Source organism: Crassostrea angulata, chromosome 3 (genome assembly GCF_025612915.1).
Source record: "Crassostrea angulata isolate pt1a10 chromosome 3, ASM2561291v2, whole genome shotgun sequence".
NCBI classification, from domain to species: domain Eukaryota; kingdom Metazoa; phylum Mollusca; class Bivalvia; order Ostreida; family Ostreidae; genus Magallana; species Magallana angulata.
In genome coordinates, this window is record NC_069113.1 from 1670123 (window position 1) to 1691776 (window position 21654).

The 21654-nt window shown below is 36.3% G+C and overlaps 2 protein-coding genes across 5 annotated transcripts in view; one reads left to right on the plus strand and one right to left on the minus strand.

Moving 5' to 3' along the window:
- Window positions 1-1294: 1294 nt before the first annotated feature.
- The window catches only part of LOC128175677 (ral GTPase-activating protein subunit beta-like), a 41893-nt gene continuing 21533 nt past the window's right edge, over window positions 1295-21654 (minus strand). For 3 of the 4 annotated variants that reach the window (XM_052841486.1, XM_052841487.1, XM_052841485.1), the window contains 15 exons: window positions 21203-21570; window positions 20641-20697; window positions 11378-11488; window positions 10049-10229; window positions 9518-9609; window positions 9277-9401; window positions 8965-9144; window positions 6283-6355; window positions 6000-6173; window positions 5510-5648; window positions 4623-4760; window positions 4066-4317; window positions 3740-3890; window positions 3417-3533; window positions 1295-3221 (listed from right to left, as the gene is read on the minus strand). In XM_052841486.1, coding sequence (XP_052697446.1) covers window positions 3104-3221; window positions 3417-3533; window positions 3740-3890; window positions 4066-4317; window positions 4623-4760; window positions 5510-5648; window positions 6000-6173; window positions 6283-6355; window positions 8965-9144; window positions 9277-9401; window positions 9518-9609; window positions 10049-10229; window positions 11378-11488; window positions 20641-20697; window positions 21203-21570 — 2276 coding nt within the window. In that variant the 3' untranslated portion in view covers window positions 1295-3103. The remainder of the gene's footprint in view (window positions 3222-3416; window positions 3534-3739; window positions 3891-4065; window positions 4318-4622; window positions 4761-5509; window positions 5649-5999; window positions 6174-6282; window positions 6356-8964; window positions 9145-9276; window positions 9402-9517; window positions 9610-10048; window positions 10230-11377; window positions 11489-20640; window positions 20698-21202; window positions 21571-21654) is intronic. The other variant, XM_052841488.1, reaches the window with a different exon arrangement.
- Window positions 15195-18873, plus strand: LOC128175678 (uncharacterized). Its single transcript, XM_052841489.1, has 2 exons — window positions 15195-16586; window positions 16750-18873. The coding sequence occupies exons 1-2, from the start codon at window positions 16564-16566 to the stop codon at window positions 18773-18775; spliced, it is 2049 nt and encodes a 682-aa protein (XP_052697449.1). The 5' UTR covers window positions 15195-16563; the 3' UTR covers window positions 18776-18873.

The following is a 21654-nucleotide window of genomic DNA, read 5'->3' on the forward strand; positions in this document are numbered from 1 at the left end:
TAAAATCATCTCCACGATGATAAATATATTATATCCATCGCAAATCAGTATTTTTTTTTTTTGCTTTAAAAGAATTGTTCTATCGGGAGCAATCCCGCGTTCGTTTAAATTGTCATGTCAGTAATACACATTGTGCTTTATAAGACGGCCGTGTATACGTATTGTAGAAAAGTTGAGTTTAATTACCATGCATTGGAACCATTTTATTAACACATCTCCCAGTACTGAAACAATTCAAAATGTCTCTGTTACAGTAACACAGTGGGGCGTTAATCGTGTACGTCCAGCTCTACAAGCACATGCACTGTCGTCTAGGCGACGGCCTGAATACAGCTAGCGACTCTCCTATCGATCGGTTACCTGAGTCTCGTAATGCATCTAAATATAGACAGGGGCACAGTAATGAAACAAACAACAAAAATAAGGTCAAAGAGGTTTATCTATATGAAATGAAAATGTACATATGCATAAAAACATTTTGGAATTTTATGTGGAATTATTTTTGCGCGCTACATGTATCAGTTAGTGCATTAGAAGCCCTTTCATAACCTCATTAACGTGCGCAACCCCACAAAAATGGACCGAACTGACAACAATTGTTTCTGCAAATACTGACTATAAATTACGAAAACATTAAATTGAATACTATAGAAGGATTCAAAATTAATTTCTTTACAACTTTGCTTCAATAATGCATCAGAAATATTTATTCCTTTTTAAGTTATTGACAAAAAACTTTGGACGCCTCTAACTCCCTAATTATAAGGGCCAGCCCCTTTTTCGGTATACCGAATGAAAGGTCTGGGTAAGACCAAGAACTTTTATAATACATGTTATAACAAATTTTTATCAGGTAGAAAACTAACACGGAAAATACGCGAATTTGTTTGATTTTTTTTCTTACCTTTCTTTCAACATCTATACCACCCCCTTTATTTGCATTTAAATAATAAATAAAATATATCTCGCACAAATTCAATGTATTAGCTTCCAAACCAGCCCATCTTTGAGACTCTGCCAGTCATCGTTAAAGCTAAACCCCCTGGACAAAAGAAGTCGTTAAATTTTACTAAAAGGGGAATAACTCAAAACCGGATAGGGATTTTCCTCAACTAAAATATGCAACGATAACATCACGCGGCATGTTATCAGTCCTGAAAATTTTAAAACAATCGGTGAAAAAACGAGCGAGATATTAAGGATCAAAGTTGGCGTCTAGAAGAAAAAAAAATTATAAGAAATTTGAAAATTTTTCAGAATAATAGTAAGGTTTTCCGCTGAGAGCGGAAAACCTTAATTAATAGCATTTATTTAACAACACAGAACAAAGATAATTAATATTGCACAAAAATGAGAGGTCAAATCCTGATATCTAACCCTAAACACATAATATCTGATCCTACTACACATGATATCCTGATATCTGATCCTACTACACATGATATCCTGATATCTGGTCCTTCTACACAGGATCTTTTTTTACTTTGATCAGATCTGCAGTGCTTAATTCCACCATAGAGGATGGTCTTTTAAGAATCACAGATTGTTTCTTCTCTTCAGTGAGGGTGACTAGAATTCCAGTACAATACAGCGTCCAATGAAAAAGCCTGTAGGATCTTGTCATATACAGCGTCCAATGAAAAAGCCTGTAGGATCTTGTCATATACAGCATCCAATGAAAAAGCCTGTAGGATCTTGTCATATACAGCGTCCAATGAAAAAGCCTGTAGGATCTCACCATACGTCACTTATTCAAATATCTAACAAAATCTATGTTAGCAACCATGTGGTTAAAGGGGCATGGTCACGATTTTGGTCAAATTTTATTTTTCTGTTTTTATTATTTACAATGCTTTAAAAATGCATTTCTTATTATCAAATTTAATTTAGGTGTCAGTCGATGAGTTTTAAGCAAGATACAGGCATACAATTCTTCGTCATGTAAACAAGGCTCGTGCCCTATTTACATAGGTTCAATATACCAGTAAAAAATCTTTTCAAGCTGATTTGTCTGTCTTATTATTAATCTTAAGCATAAATAAACAGTTCCTAACGGTTAACACATTCAGTTGAGGTCTAAAACTTGAATTTTCACTGCAACATTCAAAATGTAAACAAAAGCTTTGTTTACAAAGCGAAGAATTATAAACTCTGTACCTCGCTTATAACCCAACAAATGACACTCAAATTTTGGTTGCCTATTAAAAATGCCTATCTGAAGCATTGTAAATATTCAAATCGGAAAAATAATTTTTGACCAAAATCGTGACCATGCCCCTTTAAATGATTAAAATGACGCACAAGAAAAATGATTAGCATTTACTATATGAAGTGTGTGTACATCACTGATTGTATAACTAAGTTCATAAAGTCATTAAAGCAAAACTGGGTACTGTTAACCATGTATTATACTTACATTAAATATTTCATCCGTCAATGGGCGGTTAAGAAATGAATAAATGTCCGCTAGCAAGTAGTGATTTTATTCATTTTATACAGAAACCAACACAGGCTGAAACAATAATACCTATCAGCAGCTGTTGCTTGAAAATCTGCCTTACTTGGTTAACAGCACAATAGAAGTTCAAATCAACAAAGGGGAGAAACCCTAGCTGTATAAAAATAAACAAAATATGATCCAACTTCATACACTCCAAATATATAATGCAATAACGTTTGTTCACATAATATCACATTCATCAACATTAGCACCACTAAACAGAAGCTGGCCACTAACAGAGAAACGTTGCAATTGGCCAAAATCAGTGTTTTCTTAGAATACAGCTCTCATTGTTACAAGGCATAAGTGGAGTGTAAAACAGCTGTTTATTAACCCTTTCAGGTATGTCTTGATGTGCCTCTCACAATTTTACCTGAATATTAACTCCTCATGTTTATTTCGGAATCTATAGTACGTCTTGGAAGACATTAAATTTTCTTAAAATATTCATTTCATGATTATCTTGTCCAGGTTCCTATCTTATGGTTTTTATAACTATTCAGAGCGAATAAATATGAAACTTTGCTCTATATCAGTTAGAAAACCATATCATCAGATTTGACTCGTCCTTGGCCTCAGCGCACGATTTGTTCCTAGGAGCAATCACTTGTGAACATCTTGGAATAAAGCTGTGTAGAACTCGGATTCTGTCATCTTCAAATGATACTTGTCCACAATTTCCTGAATTTTTATTTTTCTCCTAACATGAGGAGGTTGATACCTTACAAAGAGAATAACAATCCCTAATATTAGGAAACATTTCCTGACAATGAATTGATGCAGAAATAGGTCAATTCTTGATTTTTCTGTTTCCGCTATTAAGACATCTTAAAACTGAGGTGTGAACCTTGTATGTAGTTAAAACTTTTGTTTGAATCCATTGTATTGTAATACATCATGCTTGATCAGTACTTACGAGTCACTCTCTAGTCTTTTCCGACGTCCGATATTTATCGCCGTCTGCCGGACCATGGAGCCTAGCGTACGTCTGCTGACCACCATTCCATCAACAAGAGGAATCGCCATGGAGATCCTGTAATAGCAATGAAAAAAATTGAATTAAACAAAAAGCATTATTTCTACTAAATATCTTCCACTTCTCTTGTCTCCATTATCATATTGTAGTCTCTTGCAAATCCTGTAATAACACGTGGAATGATTGTAAAATTATACATTAATACCGGTACACGGAATTCTACGAGTGATGAGTTCTCAGCTGTCACTGAGAGTTTGACTTACTTCCCAGTGTTTCCCTCCATATGGATCCGGAACAGTCCGTTCTGTAGGGCGTGGATGTAGATCAGGAAGATGTCCTTGTCTTGTCTCATGGACGAGCTGCTGGTCGCAGTGTACTGCTCCAGACCCGTGCTGGTCATCGGAAGTAGGTCACCTGTAAAACAGTAAATAACCAAATTAATATAAATATTTAAGTAATATAAATACCCAATAACACATGAATCAGTGCAACAGATATTTACCTTGAGTTGCTCTCATTGGTAACATCAACATTCTCTTTGATAATGTTACTAGTAACAAAGTCTTTATTGACTAATGCAAAGAAATACCTGTTGGAAAATTTTCATGGTCCTCAAAGTTTTCCAGCCACACAACAAAGATTTTTGTGTCTGGTCCAATGGTCACAGTGGACGGTCGACCGAATCGTCGAGTACGGAAGGCGGGGGCGTCGTGGGGAGAACTCGGACTCTCCATGGTTTTATTGCGAGGCTCAGTGAGGGGTCTCTCAAGGGAGAGCGTGGTAGGCTTGGTCCCCCCTGGTCCCTCACTGGGGGTGCTGACAGAGAGTTGTGGAGACTTGTCTGGAACAAATCAACACTTATTGTATTTCTTGTCTACAGAAATATGCTGCAACTGGAAAAAGTGTCTACAGATTCTATTTGCACAAGACTTTACATCTTTGTAAGTTTATGCATATTATTACACTTCACTGTATTCCTTATTCATAAATTCATGAGTCTTTAACCATATGTTATAAAAAATCTTCACTATTGTTTAAAAATCTTATTGCAAATTCTTTCACTGTGGACAAAGTGATGTTTGAGCACCGTGATAGCACCCATTGCATCACTTGTGGGTTTGAATTTGAGTCAGTAGAGAGGCGTACCCCCGTCGTTCTGCAGCCTGTGGAAGTTGTCCAGGGAGGGGACAATAAAGGCGACCTCTGAGGACACGTCCGCCCAGTACAGCACCTGTTGCTGACCGTCATAGATACTGCCTCCCGTCCCCACACGCGGGGCGTTCTCTACATAAATAAAAAGTCAGAGATTATATATAATCTACACTAGCTATAAAATGCATCATTGTTTTTACCTTTCAGTTTTATGCTTCTTTCAATTTTGAATTTTTTCTTTACTTGTATGCACTAAAAGGTCAGAAATTGGTTTCAATAAATCTAGCCGAATTTTTACCCTTTATTTGCAAATTTTAGAACACACTATGCATAAATTTCTAAACACCTCATACCAGTCACTGAATATTGCTCTTCTATTGAATATACTTTTGTTTGAGCCTCTTTATTATGCATCATTTTACTGTGAACAATTTTTGTCTAAGATATACCTTATGTTTAAATTTATAAGAAAAGCCTTAACTTTCTTACAAAGGGGTGTAACTCTGACCAAAATTAAATTATCTGAACATCACTTGGCACACAATATATCTTATGTTACAATACAGTGATAAATTTTGCAGTGACTGTTATGTTGACCCTTCTCTTGAGTCGGTTTATTGAGCCAGTTTATTGGCCCTTCTCTTGAGTCTGTTTATTGACCCTTCTCTTGAGTCTGTTTATTGACCCTTCTCTTGAGTCTGTTTATTGACCCTTCTCTTGAATCTGTTTATTGACCCCTCTCTTGAGTCGGTTTATTGACCCCTCTCTTGAGTTGGTTTATTGACCCCTCTCTTGAGTTGGTTTATTGAGTCCTTTTATTGACCCCTCTCTTGAGTCAGTTTATTAACCTCTCTTCTGTACATTGTAATCCTGATCAGTACCTTGGATATCCTCAGGCTGTGAGATTTTCCAGCTGGTGCTGATGTGACCGGTCCAGCCGGCATGTTTCTGTACGTCCACTGGCCAGCCCAGGGAGTGGAGGAACTCCAGGAACTGGCCCTGTATGCCACGCTGAGACCCCTGTCAACAAATTACCAAGAAAGAATACAGGCTTCATGTGATACACAGTGTTTTAAATAACCACACATAAACTTAGCTAAATACCCCTTTTTAGGGTCAAATTTACAGAAAGGCTGGGCTGACGAAGTTTTAAATTAAGTTTCACATTCACACAAGCACATTACATACTACACAGAACATCAAAGCTGTAGCAATAGTACTGTTCAACTTTTCCACTTTCTGATTTATTCTTGATACCCTTTACTTGTATAGGAAATAAACAACAACCAATGAACTATTGATTCTTTGGTCTGTAGCCCCTTGGTGTAGTATCTACTTCCTATGTGAATGTTTACACAGTTAACAGCTTACCACATTGCGTAGAATGTCCTGAGCCAATCGCTGGCCGGACTTGACATAGAACACATGAACTGTGTCGTTGTCACGGGCTGTAATTGTATCCAGCATCTCTAGGTCATTGGTCAGACCTGGATTAGTGGTATCCAAGGTAACCAGGGAGGGTGGAAGACTGGTGTTGCTCTGCTCCTTTGTAAAACAAAATTGAAAAAATCCTATAAAATAGTAACTCTTTCAAAATTTGATATAACTGCTCAATATATAGATCTGTTGCTGTGGTGATGACCTGTGAACTTACCTTGAGAGCCTCTAGTGACAGAAACCCATAATGAGACAGGAACAGACGGGCAGCCTGAAATTCCTCTGTTATTCTGTAATTAATCAATATATATAATCAATAGATATTTTGTCATTGACATACTGTAAATGTACTGTTAAATACTTACAAACGGTGTTTATGCTCAAAAACTAACATAAAGTAAATATTATTTAACTCTCAAATTGAATAGATATTTATAAACCTTCTTTATGTTTTTTGTTTGGCATACAAAAAAATAAATTGCATTTGATGTTTACATTCAGTTAACTTTAATACTGCTAATCACTTTTATTGAAGATTTACACTCAGTATTAACTAAGGTATTTACACTTAACCACTAGCTTTAGCAGTTTATACCTCATTACAGTTGGCACTCGATGGCTTGAACTTCGATCTCTCGAAGCTCTTGATCGTTCGAAGTGAAATCACGGTCTCGATTTTTTTTTCTATATTACTAAGCAAATTAACTCTTGATCTCTCGAACTCCGATCTCTTGAAGTTCTTGATCTCTCAAAGTAAAACCTGGATCACGTTATATATATTTCATTGTTTTTCACTCTTGTTAACTCGAAGTTGTTGATGTGTGCACGTGCGATTGATCAAGCGTATAATTATAGCTCTGCGTGGACCTTACCTAAACGGTCTAGTGAATGCCTCAGGGCTACCATGGTAGTGATAATTAGTTGATTACATAAGTGACACTACCCCTTGCTTCCTTCAAATGGTAGATAGGTAATTTGAAACTGATCTAATAGTTTCCACAACTTGCGAAAATTACGGTTTTTAAACCACTCTTTACTTAACATAACATTCTTAAAAGTTTTTTGATGTGAAAAAACATCTAAAAACCACACAACAAAGTTCTGTATTGTTTAAATGAATGTAGCATGAAATACAAATGAAATTATGTTACTCTATCCATCCATGTTATAAATATAAACTTTAAGCTACTATAATTTTAGAACCAAAATCACCCGAACAAATATTTGAGGATTTTTTAAAAATTTCGATCTCTCGAACTCTTGATCTCTCGAAGTTTAATCATGGTCCCCCAAAGTTTAAGTTATCGAGATTCACCTGTACTTATTTTTAAAGGGTTTACACTTTACTATGTGAACTTACATTGTGGGTTTACACTTTACTCCTTACTTTGGAGGTTTACACTTTCGGACTTACTTTGGAAGTTTTCTTTGAACCACTTACTTTGGAGGATTGCTTTATATTACTTTCTTTGGAGGTTTACTTTATGCTACTTACTTTGGAGGTTTACTTTATGCTACTTACTTTGGAGGTTTACTTTATGCTACTTACTTTGGATGTTTACTTTATGCTAACTACTTTGGAGGTTTACTTTATGCTACCTACTTTGGAGGTTTACTTTATGCTACTTACTTTGGAGGTTTACTTTATGCTACTTACATTGGAGGTTTACTTTATGCTACTTACTTTGGAGGTTTACTTTATTCTACTTACTATGGAGGTTTACTTTATGCTACTTACTTTGGAGGTTTACTTTATGCTACTTACTTTGGAGGTTTACTTTATGCTACTTACTTTGGAGGTTTACTTTATGCTACTTACTTTGGAGGTTTACTTTATATTACTTACTTTGGAGGTTTACTTTATGCTACTTACTTTGGAGGTTTACTTTATGCTACTTACATTGGAGGTTTACTTTATTCTACTTACTATGGAGGTTTACTTTATTCTACTTACTTTGGAGGTTTACTTCATGCTAACTACTTTGGAGGTTTACTTTATGCAACCTACTTTGGAGGTTTTCTTTATTCTACTTACTTTGGAGGTTTACTTTATGCTAACTACTTTGGAGGTTTACTTTATGCAACCTACTTTGGAGGTTTTCTTTATTCTACCTACTTTGGAGGTTTACTTTATGCTACTTACTTTGGAGGTTTACTTTATTCTACCTACTTTGGAGGTTTTCTTTATTCTACCTACTTTGGAGGTTTACTTTATTCTACTTACTTTGGAGGTTTACTTCATGCTAACTACTTTGGAGGTTTACTTTATGCAACCTACTTTGGAGGTTTTCTTTATTCTACTTACTTTGGAGGTTTACTTTATGCTAACTACTTTGGAGGTTTACTTTATGCTACTTACTTTGGAGGTTTGCTTTATGCTACTTACTTTGGAGGTTTACTTTATGCTACTTACTTTGGAGGTTTACTTTATTCTACCTACTTTGGAGGTTTACTTTATTCTACTTACTTTGGAGGTTTACTTTATGCTACTTACTTTGGAGGTTTACTTTATTCTACTTACTTTGGAGGTTTACTTTATGCTAACTACTTTGGAGGTTTACTTTATTCTACTTACTTTGGAGGTTTACTTTATTCTACTTACTTTGGAGGTTTACTTTATGCTAACTACTTTGGAGGTTTACTTTATTCTACTTACTTTGGAGGTTTACTTTATTCTACTAACTTTGGAGGTTTACTTTATGCTAATTACTTTGGAGGTTTACTTTATTCTACTTACTTTAGAGGTTAACTTTATGCTACTTACTTTGGAGGTTTACTTTATGCAACCTACTTTGAAGGTTTACTTTATGCTACTTACATTGGAGGTTCACTTTAGTCTACTTACTTTGGAGGTTTGCTTTATGCTACTTACTTTGGAGTTATACTTTATTCTACTTACTTTGGAGGTTTACACTCAGTGTCTTGGTTGGGGAAGGGCATACTCTTCACCTCCTGCTGCTTTCTCTGACCAATCTGAGATTCAAATTGATCTTGCTTCTCAATGAAAGACTTGAGTTTGTTCAGCTCTGGGCGTTTCTCATCCGTTACCAACGATTCCAGAGTCGGAATACTTTTCTCCCTAAAACAGGAAATGACTTGAATTAGGTAGTTAATTGTACAACACCCTTAGTATTACAACACCCTTAGAATTAGCTTCAGTGCAAATAACTGGTAGGTGATCAATCGCATTATGTTGTCTGTATATATTTACGCCTTGGTGGCGGTCACTTTATCCACAGACTCAGGGAAGTTTCTGGGCTTGACGCTGTGATGAGTTCCTACGTTCTCCCCCGGCATAGGTCGGCCAGGATCACTTAGGTGGGATTTGGACGAACCCTTGAAAATAAGCAATCATAAATTAAATACTAGCCACAATTACATGTGTTATAATTACCTAAGTCATCCCAGTACTTTATAAGAAATCTATGACAACAGAATTTGGAAGAACTCACCCGCTTGATCCGTGGGGAGTGTCTGAGCTGCATCACCCAAGCATGTCGACCAAACGGTCCCCTAATCAGAGCCGTCACCGTGGGCAACAGGTCTACAACAAAAGTCAATTGATCATGAGGTTCCATCATCCCTGAAATACACAAGCTTCAAATATCTGCTACATGTAGACATGTAGATTTACTTTTATATACAAGACAAACCACCAGAGACAGGGGACATACCAAACCGACACCATCAGGATACAGCTGTGTGTCTGAATGATCCTCTTAGGGGAACCACCTTCTCTGTTTATAGCACATTCTGTTCCTTACATGCATACTCATAGCTTGTTCTACCTATTCACATGACACCATCTTACATTGACAGAAATATTTACCTTCTATATTTCCCTGAGGCTGTTCCAACATATTTACCTTCTATATTTCCCAGAGGCTGTTCCAAAATATATACCTTCAATATTTCCAAGAGGCTGTTCCAACATAGTTTCATGTACCTTCTATATTTCCCAGAGGCTGTTCCAGCATATATACCTTCAATATTTCCAAGAGGCTGTTCCAACAATCCCACGACGATGGCGTTTTCCAGGACATAGTATCTGAAGGGGGAGCCATGTTCCGGCAAACAGCTGTTCCCCTTGGTGTACTTCAACAGGGATTTTTCGTCCAGCAGAGAAAACAGGGACTCGGGGCCACAGGGCGGGGGGAAAGCACCCTAAGTCAAATTACAGGTAAGCCATTAATGCTTGTATCTTAAAATATTAGACAATAGCCAGTTTAATGTCTATTATTATTTTAGTCTTGTGGAAACATGACAAATACTGACAAAATATTGTATAATGAAATGATATTACATGTACAACAGTAAGATGTGGGTTGTTTTATCCTCATGAGTATATTATTGTTTGTTATAAATAATTTCAGTGAAGGTATGTAGTGGGATTCACTAACTTTAAATTTTTTTAACAAGATGATGCAGTCTAGTACAGAGAAATGAAATCAAGTGATACAGGGCAACAAAATCACTAGATATTCTTGGACTGACTAAGGATTAATTCAGGCCAGTTGTACAAATATATTATACAAGGCGATATAAAACAACATTACAGGTACATGTATTTACCACCTGCTGTATGATACAGGTGAGATACATGCATGATACAGGTATTTAACACCTGCTGTATGATACAGGTGAGATACATGCATGATACAGGTATTTACTACGTGCTGTATGATACAGGTGAGATACATGCATGATACAGGTATTTACCATGTGCTGTATGATACAGGTGAGATACATGCATGATACAGGTATTTACTACGTGCTGTATAATACAGGTGAGATACATGCATTATACATGTATTTACACATACTGTATGATACAGGTGAGATACATGCATGACACATGTATCTACCACAAGCTGTATGATACAGGGCAATGACACATACATGATACAGGTATTTACTACGTGCTGCATGATACAGGTATTTACTACGTGCTGTATGATACAGGTGAGACACACACATGATACAGGTATTTAACACCTGCTGTATGATACAGGTGAGATACATGCATGATACAGGTATTTACTACGTGCTGTATGATACAGGTGAGATACATGCATAATACAGGTATTTACTACGTGCTGTATGATAAAGGTGAGATATATGCTTGATACAGGTGTTTATTACATGCTGTACAATACAGGTGAGATATCTCTATGATACAGGTATTTACTATGTGTTGTATGATACAGGGCAATGACACAGGTATGACACACTTTATAATGATAAAGGTGTGATACAGGTATTTACCATGAGTTGTATAATGCAAGACAATGACACACAAATATAATGATTACCACGTGCTGTATGATACAGGTGAGGAGTCCTTCCGCGGCTTCCTGTACACGTTTGGAGGCCGGCTGTCGCTGCTTGTCCTGTTTATACTTTGGCGGATCACTGGCACGGTTCTGAAACACCACAAAACAAACATCACTAAGAGCTCATCCTGTAGGCCACCAGTCAACAGAGATAGGGCAAATTGTACTATTGGCGTAGTATATTACTTCAATTTTAAACCTAATTTCCTTATTTCATATTAATTTTTTACATCCTCCCAAAATAGTGGGGGGCCATCGCCATGATAATTCACTTTTTTATATGTAAATTTTTAAAAATTAGTTGCTGCGAGAAAAAGTAGGGGGGGGGGGGGGGGGGCAGGCCTCCCCTGATGCTACGTGCCTGTACCCTATACACCACAAAACAAACATCACCTCGAGCTCATACTGTAGGCTACCAGTCAACAGAGATAGGGTGCATTGTATACCCTACACACCACAAAACAAACATCACCTCGAGCTCATACTGTAGGCTACCAGTCCACAGAGATAGGGTGCATTGTATTCCCTACACACCACAAAACAAACATCACTGAGACCTCATACTGTAGGCTACCAGTCCACAGAGATAGGGTGCATTGTATACCCTATACACCACAAAACAAACATCACCTCGAGCTCATACTATAGGCTACCAGTCCACAGAGATAGGGTGCATTGTATTCCCTACACACCACAAAACAAACATCACCTCGAGCTCATACTGTAGGCTACCAGTCCACAGAGATAGGGTGCATTGTATTCCCTACACACCACAAAACAAACATCACTGAGACCTTATACTGTAGGCTACCAGTCCACAGAGATAGGGTGCATTGTATACCCTACACACCACAAAACAAACATTACTGAGACCTCATACTGTAGGCTACAAGTCAACAGAGATAGGGTGCATTGTATACCCTAAACATGACATGACTCATTGGTGATTGTTGAGTCTTCATTATCAGACATTAATCAGCTAAATGTCTACAGATAAACATAGGTAATCATAGATTACTAAGCTCACCGAGACGGAGCATCACCATTATGAGACATCACCTTCATAAGACCACCTTTATCATTTTATATGAAAATCATACTTTATGATCTTGGATATTCATGGATTCTGTTTTGACAAAATATCGTATATCATCTGATAAAATTTTTTTATGATAATCATATGTTCATATGTTAATCAATACAATGATATAAAATTAAATATTGTATCATGTCATATTTATAATATATATCATATAAAACAATAAAATACCGTAATAAACAATAATGAGATATGATATTGTAATGTATGATATGACATTGTATTGTGTTATACCTTATTGTATTTGATCACATAATACAATATCATAAAATATAATACAATATAGTATTATATTACAATATCATATTACATAATACATCATAACATTGAAACATATTATATTGTATAATATAGTATGATATTGTATTGAATGACACTGAAACATATTTGATACATTATATGATATTATATCATATAATACAATCTAATTTGATTCCAACATTGTATCTTATCAAATGATACAATATTATGTGATAAAGCAAAATATTATAAAATACATTATTATATTATACATATTGTATCATATGACACAATAATTACAATATCATATCATACAATTTATCATACAATTTCATGTGATAAGATAATATATCATATAAACCAATATCATATCATACAATATCGTATGATACAATATTATATAATATTACAATATCATATAATACAATTTCATGTGATATAATTCTACATTTCTGAAACCAATATCATATCATACAATATCGTATGATACAATATTATATAATATTACAATATCATATAATACAATTTCATGTGATATAATTCTACATTTCTGAAACCAATATCATATTATACAATATTGTATGATATAATATTATAGAATATACAATATTGTATCATAGGATACAATATAATATTTTGCAATATCTTATGTAATTGTATCATGTGATAAAACAATAAATTAAAAATACAATATAATATTATACAATATTGTATCATAATATACAATACTATACATAACAGTATCATGATACAATATCATATCATAAAATATCCAAAAAATTGATACAATATCTTATCGTATTGTATAACTTTTTATAATATAACATATGATATCATATTGTATCATATCAAACAATATTGTTTCATATCATACAATACTATATCATAGGAATCATGTAATATCATTTATCAACAAACACATCTATCTATCGAGCTGGTTTGAGTGAGGTAGGAGATTTCTTTAGCATCCTTGATAATGGAGATCAGGCTCTGCATATAAAGCAACCTCTGCATTTAATTTATAATAAAGTTAAATCAACTATGCAAGCAATCATCTATAAAACATGTGACCTGTTCCAAAAAACTAAACCTCATCCAGCATCCGAAACCTATGGCTCAGATTCAGCATTCAAGCCCATCAGGTGCATTGGTATCATAACACGCATCATCCATGCAAGTTTGGTTAAGTTTGGACCAATAATAACTAAGATATCATTATCAGAGGGCACTAGCAATTAAAACCTTAACTTCCTCCAGCATCCGCAACCTATGGCTCAGATTCAACATCCATGCCTGTCAGGTGCATCTGTATCATAAGACACACCATCCATTCAAGTTTGGTGAAGTTAAGACCTGTAATAACTAAGATTTATTTTCTAGCATCCTTGATAATGGAGATCAAGCTCTGCATCTGAAGCTACCTCTGCGATTCATTCATATTACAGTTAAATCAACTATGCAAGTTTGATATAGTACTATCATCTATTAAACATGTGACCTGTTCCTAAAAACTTAACTTTATCCAGCATCCGAAACCAGACTCAGCATTCAAGCCTGTCAGGTGCATCAGTATCATAAGACACACCATCCATGGAAGTCTGGTGAAGTAAGGACAAGTAATAACTAAGATATCATCATCAGAGGGCACCTGTTTCAAAAACTTTATTTAACCAGCTCTTAAAACCTTAACCTCCTCCAGCATCCGAAACCTATTACTCAGATTCAGCATTCAAGCTTGTCAGGTGCATCAGTATCATAAGACGCACCATCCATACAAGTTTGGTGAAGTAAGGACCAGTAGTAACTAAGATATAATCATCAGAGGGCACCTGCAACAAAAACTTTAACCAGCTCTAAAAACCTTAACCTCTTCCAGCATCCGAAACCTATTGCTCAGATTCAGCATTCAAGCTTGTCAGGTGCATCAGTATCATAAGACGCATCATCCATACAAGTTTGGTGAAGTTAGGACCAGTAGAAACTTAGATATTGCTATCAATGGGCACCCACAACAAAAACTTTAACCTGCTCCGAAAACCTTAACCTCCTCCAGCATCCGAAACCTATAGCTCAGATTCAGCACTCAAGCCTGTCTGGTGCATCAGTATCATAAGGCACACCATCCATGCAAGTTTGGTGATGTACGGACCAGCAGTAACTAAGATATTGCTATCAAAGGGCACCTGCAACAAAAACTTTAACCTGGTCCAACAACCTTAACCTCCTCCAGCATCTGAAATTTAGGACCCAGATTCAGCATCCAAGTCTTTCAAGTCCATAAGTAGGTCCAGATGCATCATTCATGCAAGTTTGGTGAAGATAGGACAAGTAATAGCTTAGATACAGGACCTGCAACAAAAACTTTAACCAGGTCCAGACGCCGACGCCGACGCCACCGCCGATGCCGACGCCGAGGGTATAGCATAAGCTCTCCTTGACTTCGTCTCGGTGAGCTAAAAAGAGATCAATCTGAAAATTACAATTGGGGAACATTTCTGTCGAAATCAAAGGTACTCTCTGAGGGATTCTATTGAAATCTGCTGCAAAAGTCTATTTCAAATTGACAAATAATACCAACATTTTAAAGGCCTCGGGGAACATATTGCTTTCCTGTGCCCCAACTCATTTTATCTATTTGTTCCTATGTAAAAATTCATACCCCAACTATGGTCCCACCCTACCACGGGGATTATGATTATGAACAAACTTGAATCTACTCTACCTGAGGATACTTCAAGTTTAAGCATTTCTGGGGAAATAATTTTTTAGAAAACTTTTCAAAAATGCAAAGTTTGCAAAAATTCCAAATTATTCTCCATAAAAGATGATATGACCCATCATTTTAACAAAATGTACCAAAATTGGTAAATGAAATTGACGCTGTGGTTCTGAAGAGGAAATTAACCATAGGCCTTTACATTTACATACATATTAATATTGTAATGGTTTTCAAACAATAAGTTTTATTGTTTTCAAACAATTAGTCTGTTAGTTTTCAATGAATTTCATACATCAAACTCAATAACTGTTAAATTGATGCATTTTATATATTAGTCTGTTAGTTTTCAATGAATTTCATACATCAAACTCAATAACTGTTAAATTGATGCATGTTATATTTTCCAATAATCTTTAAATCTGCAACGAAGAGAGATTTCTGTTGTAAAATACAGTACTGTTTTTCCAGTGTTATCGGTTTGTCTTTTCTGTTACATACATGTACGGTAAGTACAAAAACAACTTGTCTTAGGATTGGATATTTTCATGCCATTTGTAATCAAAGGCACAAACTGTGTTTTTGTACATGTACTAATTTACTGTAAAATGATAATTGAAAGATATCAACAAACAAACTGCTTTATTTTGAAAATTAATACAAAAAAACCCCGAATTATATTACTTTTGTTTCTTCTAAAATATAATTGGCATATCTTAATTTGAAATAGTTTCACAATCCAGTCCAAATAAATTCACAGTCGAGTCTGAACAAGTATTGAAGTTAATTCATTTCACCTTACTGTAAATTTTTAACCAAAGCAGGACGGATAAAATTGTAGGACCATGAATCCTATAATCCCCTCTTCCTCTGACAGCAAATAATTTCTAATTTAGTTTATGGAATTTTTGTATTTTTATATACTGGAACATGTTTTTTTTCATACAATTACAAATAAAATTAATCCTTTATAATCCAAATATTTTTTATTTCCTTAAATGATATCCTTCCGTTTTCAATACAGAGTTGTACAAGAAAATAGCAGCACCTTAAATATAATAGCAGCATAAACTTTCTCCTCAATAGATACCGTATGTGATTTCTTTCAACATGGAGTCTTTCCCCCAACAAATGTAAGTGCATTAACTGGTATCATAGTTGTTTCTTTAATGTAGGCAATAAGACTACCTTTTCTATCCGATGAATTTGATTTGTAAGTATAATAATATTATTGTGAAAAATTAAAATGTGAAACAGAAATATAAGTTTCCAATATATACTTTCAAATAACAACAGATGTGAGGGACTGCAGAACATGTCGGAGTCCATGTTTGTGGGACTGTGTAAGAAAGTGGGAACCTCACAACAGGTAGCCATCAGGAGGGAGACAATAGACATCGGGGAGATGGTGGACAGACGAGTGAAACATGATGGGATCATGGAGATGATGAGTGGAAGTAGGAAAGAAGGGTTCGATCTGAAGGGATCAGATTTGGACACCATGTACTGGCCAAACGACCACCGAGTGATCATGGACAGGTCTCAGTCTGAGTATTACAACACAGCCAATACAACCTTGATTCTCTCTGACAGTTCTGAGAGTCCACCAGGATTCACTTTACTCCAGTTACTGACACCATCAAGATGCAGAGAAGTCCAATCATCATGTGTCAGAATGAATGGCAGAGTCTATATATCTAGTTCTCTAAACAGACAGTTAACTTGTTCATTAAGTTTTCCTAATTCTACTGTACATGGACCTTGTGGTAGTGGTGTTGTAGGAGGAGTAGAATATGACAGTGCCTTCTGTTTTGTTTGTGACTTTTGGCCTCAATCTGCCTCCTCATGGATAGACAGATGTCACTCATGGCCTGACCCTGAAGTTGTTGATGACATTGTCAGAAATGGATGTCACTTTGTAGCAATAGGACATCCATTTGGACCCCATGAAAATGAAGAATGGAGAATTTCTTTTTCACGGGCAGAATATAAACTAGTTTATTCAATGAGCCACTGTCAGTTTTTGACATATGGTTTGTTAAAACTTTTCTTAAAAGAAGTTTTAAATCAACAATCAGAAGAAACCAATAAACTGTTGTGTTCCTATCACATGAAGACAACAGTTTTCTGGGCGATTCAACAAAACACACTACCTCACTGGTGTCCACAAAATCTCCTGGCCGGTTTCTGGATCTGCTTCAAACTTCTCCTTAAATGGGTGTATAAAGGGATCTGCCCAAACTTTTTCATCCCACAAAACAACATGTTTCTGACCAAGGTCCATGGCTCAGCACAAAACAGATTGTTCCTACAGTTACATGAATTGTACAAGAAAGGTCTGGCCTGTCTGTTACAGAGTTCCTCTATCAGGTCCTACATCATTAATGTCCTGTACAATCCCAGACTTTCTATTTGTACAGATGAAAGTATGATTAGGTCTGAAGTTGACTTTGATATTCTAATTTCCATCATACAGTCAACTATTCCAACTCCAGCTAGTTCTCTGTATCAAACAACCAAAGCCATACACACAATAGAACAGTTTGTGGAGTCACCAATGACACATCATCAAGTTGTAATGATACAGAGAATTGCAGCCTTCTACCTTCAGAGCACTTCTTTTCTATTAATACAGAACATACACACTAATACAGGTGTCAACAAACAGATGTATATTGCAGACAAAATGTCCTGTCACATGCTGAAATTAGCAGCCAAGTTTGGGTGTATATCTGACATGTTGCTCATTGCCATGTATTATTACAAGACACTCAGATACAGGGAAGCTTTATCTGTTATAGAGTTGACAAAGGTCAAATTAGCACAGCCATATCTGATGTATAATGGACGTGTAGACAGAGAGAGGTATACTGAGGCTGTAGGGGGACAGTCCTGGTCTACAAAGATGAGACAGGCTGTAGCACAGGATATCATACTTAACAATGAAATCTGTTATATCAGTGAACTAATTCCAGAACAACAGTCTGGTCTACAGAACGGAGCGCCTGCATCATTTGTCCCAGTGTTTGTAATGTTACACTTCCTAGAGTTCTTGTGTTACAGACACATTGATACAACATTATCACAAGCAGCTCTAGATGAGCTACAGGTCCTAGTCCACCACGATCAGGGACGGTATGTATGTGGTATTTCCAGAGACATCTCCTGGGAGATCCTGGGGATCTGTCAACAGATGACAGGGGATATCCAGGCTGCTCTATACTCATACCAACAGTCACTCACACAGGATCCATATCATTGCATACAAACTGCCACACAGAGGAGAATACAGGACATAGTTCAGTCAACACAACACCAGTAAATAAATCAGTAATTTGTAATATCCACCAACAAAACCAACATGTACAGATCTATGTACAGATTTCTACACGCCAGTTAAAAAACGTGTACAAAGTAACATACCCCATCCATCCCTAAATCACAACTATATACCATATACCTACATGTGTGTTGGAGGACAGTACATCAAATGTGGTTTATGCATGGTTTATTCAGGACTTTCTTTGTAATATTTGGAATAAAAGCAGTGTATTGTACTTTCTGGAGTTGTTTTATTTGAATTATTTGTTATCATAAAGTTAGATTAACTCAAGGAAGCAGGTATACTCTGATAAGTTTAGTTCAATTTAATGCTGTAACGATATTCTCGAGTGACCAATATTTGATAACAGAGAGGGAATGGGTTATGTTTTGATAATCCATTTTGATGAACCAATTTTCAATAGTTGAATTTGTTAGGTATCACAAATCTGATGTATTTCCTTTTATCACTGATAATGAAATTGTATGCATGGAAAATATAAATATCATGCACTCTTTAAAAAGGACATAAACTTCAAGTGTTTACACACCTGTAGTAAAAATTTTCATCTCGAAAACTTCCTAGTTATCTTTTTGTATAACTATGCAAAAATTGTGATAAAGTGTCAATTTTTTATTGTGTGAACTCAGCATCCCCAATCCAAGACAAGTATGGGGCCTCAGAAGGGATTCAATGCATAACATAAAAATAATTATGTTACGAAAAGGCTGCTTTAGTGTAGTTACATGTAGTACCAACGTGAGAGTCAAGAGTTTGATATCCTATGTTATTATACTTTCATGTTAAATACTGAAATCTGATTGGTTTAGACGGAGTTGTTAATCCGTTCTATTACCCTCAGTGTTAGCAACACACTTGGCAAAGGGTAACACAACGAATTGTTACATGCGCCTAAATTATGCGCGTACGGTTCATCGTAAAATTCAATGCATTTCTATTTAAAAGCAGTAAAAATTTCTTTAAAAATAAGACATTCAGTATAATAAAATAAATAGTGCCTGTTTGGGAGGGTAACTGTTGAAATCGACACCCCTCGAAAACCATTGTCAACCGACGCTTTGTGTTGCGTCGGTTGACAATGGTTTTCGAGGGGTGTCAATTTTGTAAAAACAGATGTATATGTAGAAGGGGCTGCCATGAGAGTGACATGGGGCAAAAGAAGACTAGGGATGAGGGACTAATGGTCAATACATGCTGTACCCTAGACTAGAGTGACCCAACTGACTAGCTATTGGCGTGCTGTAGCCTAGACTAGAGTGGCCCGACTGACTAACTACTGGCATGCTGTACACTAGAATCTGACAAGGAGAATCTATGTAATTCTGTTACCGACTCAAAGCTTGTTTGCTTGGCAAAGCGAACAGAAAAGGTTTTATACAGGATGCTGGGTACAGACTTGCTTCTCTCAAGTTTCTAAAAAGCAGTAAAATTGCATCAAAAACATCCTCAATCATCTTAGCATGATTACTTGTAACAGTGTCCTGTGTTCTAAAACCACTTCAATCAGAGGCGTGTATTAGTTGCTACAAATTCAGTCTCGGTTCCAAACAAAATGCACACAGCAGAACCTACTTGTCCACAGTTCAATCAGGGATACTGAAAACAGCATTCAATGAAAAAATTCTATTAACTTTCTCACTGCAAGCAGTTATGCATAGATAAGCTAAAGTAGTTATAAATGCTTGTGGCTCTGAGAGAATGATGTTTCACATGTGACTTGCTGTTGATGAGTGTAAATCGACTGAGTAAAGGTCTGTTAAATTATGTGATGACAAGCAAAGCTAAGATGCGAGTCAGCCAGAGAACTGCCAAGTTAGAGAGAAACGTCTAGCTACGACTTATACCTGAACTGATGGGGCGATTTTTGTGTCTTTTAATAGCACGCTCTGAATCTCGGGTTTCTGAAATAAACATGCCCAATTCATGTACCATTCAATAAGAGTCGATCTGAAAGCTGAACTACATGTATATTACTAGTAACAAGCTGATTAAAAGATGTGCTGTGTAGCTTTTCTAATTAATTTATATTATGCTTAAAGTAGACTTTTAAAAAATAAACTGTCATAAACCAGTTAAAAGAAATATAATAATAACCAATTTAAGTTAGTTAATTAAACATGACAAAGCATCAGTAAGTTAATGTTTGAAGATTTGGTCTGAGATTTTTCTAGCAACACAAGCCAAACTCCACAGTAGGACAAACACACAAACACACGGTAACAACATCAAATGCACACACTGTACCAACAAGAAAACAGTCATACACTGTACCAACAAGAAAACAGTGGGCATCTCGGTGAGAAGTTAGTGAATATTTGTCTTAACAGAGAACCCCAGTCTTATAGCATACATGACAGCAACCATTTCCATGGTCAATTGTATCGTCAGGGTTATCGTCATGGTTACCTGTGACTTGGAGCCAGAGATCCCAAGCTCCACGACTTCTAGGACCACGTGGAGACACTCCTTGTCGTAGAGAAGACGACTGTGCTCCACCAGCCACAGGCTAAGACATCGGAACGCCGCCACAATGGTACTGTGGAGGTCCTTTGAGTGGGCGGGGGCTGGACGATTACACTGCTGCACAATGAACTCACAGATCCACTTCACCGTGCACTTACACATCAGCAGGTTTGGAGGGCTGATCACCAGTTTAGCCAGACCAGCCAAGATTTCCATGGCGGCCAGCGCACTGTTCAGATCCGTCTTCCACTGGGACAGTAGGCGGTGACATATCAGTGTGACCGCCTCCCCAAACAAGCCGTGGGCGGAATCTGTCAGAACAAGGGTTATACATGTATTCAATCATGTATATATAGAAAACAACGCACAAAATTTAATAAATACAATTATCATAA

Bases quoted from the DNA above. Each gene is read 5' to 3' on its own strand.
- LOC128175678 (XM_052841489.1), top strand. From the start codon at position 16,564: ATGGAGTCTTTCCCCCAACAAAT. The intron at 16,587-16,749 runs GTAAGTGCATTA...AAATAACAACAG, and splicing joins GAGTCTTTCCCCCAACAAAT to ATGTGAGGGACTGCAGAACA.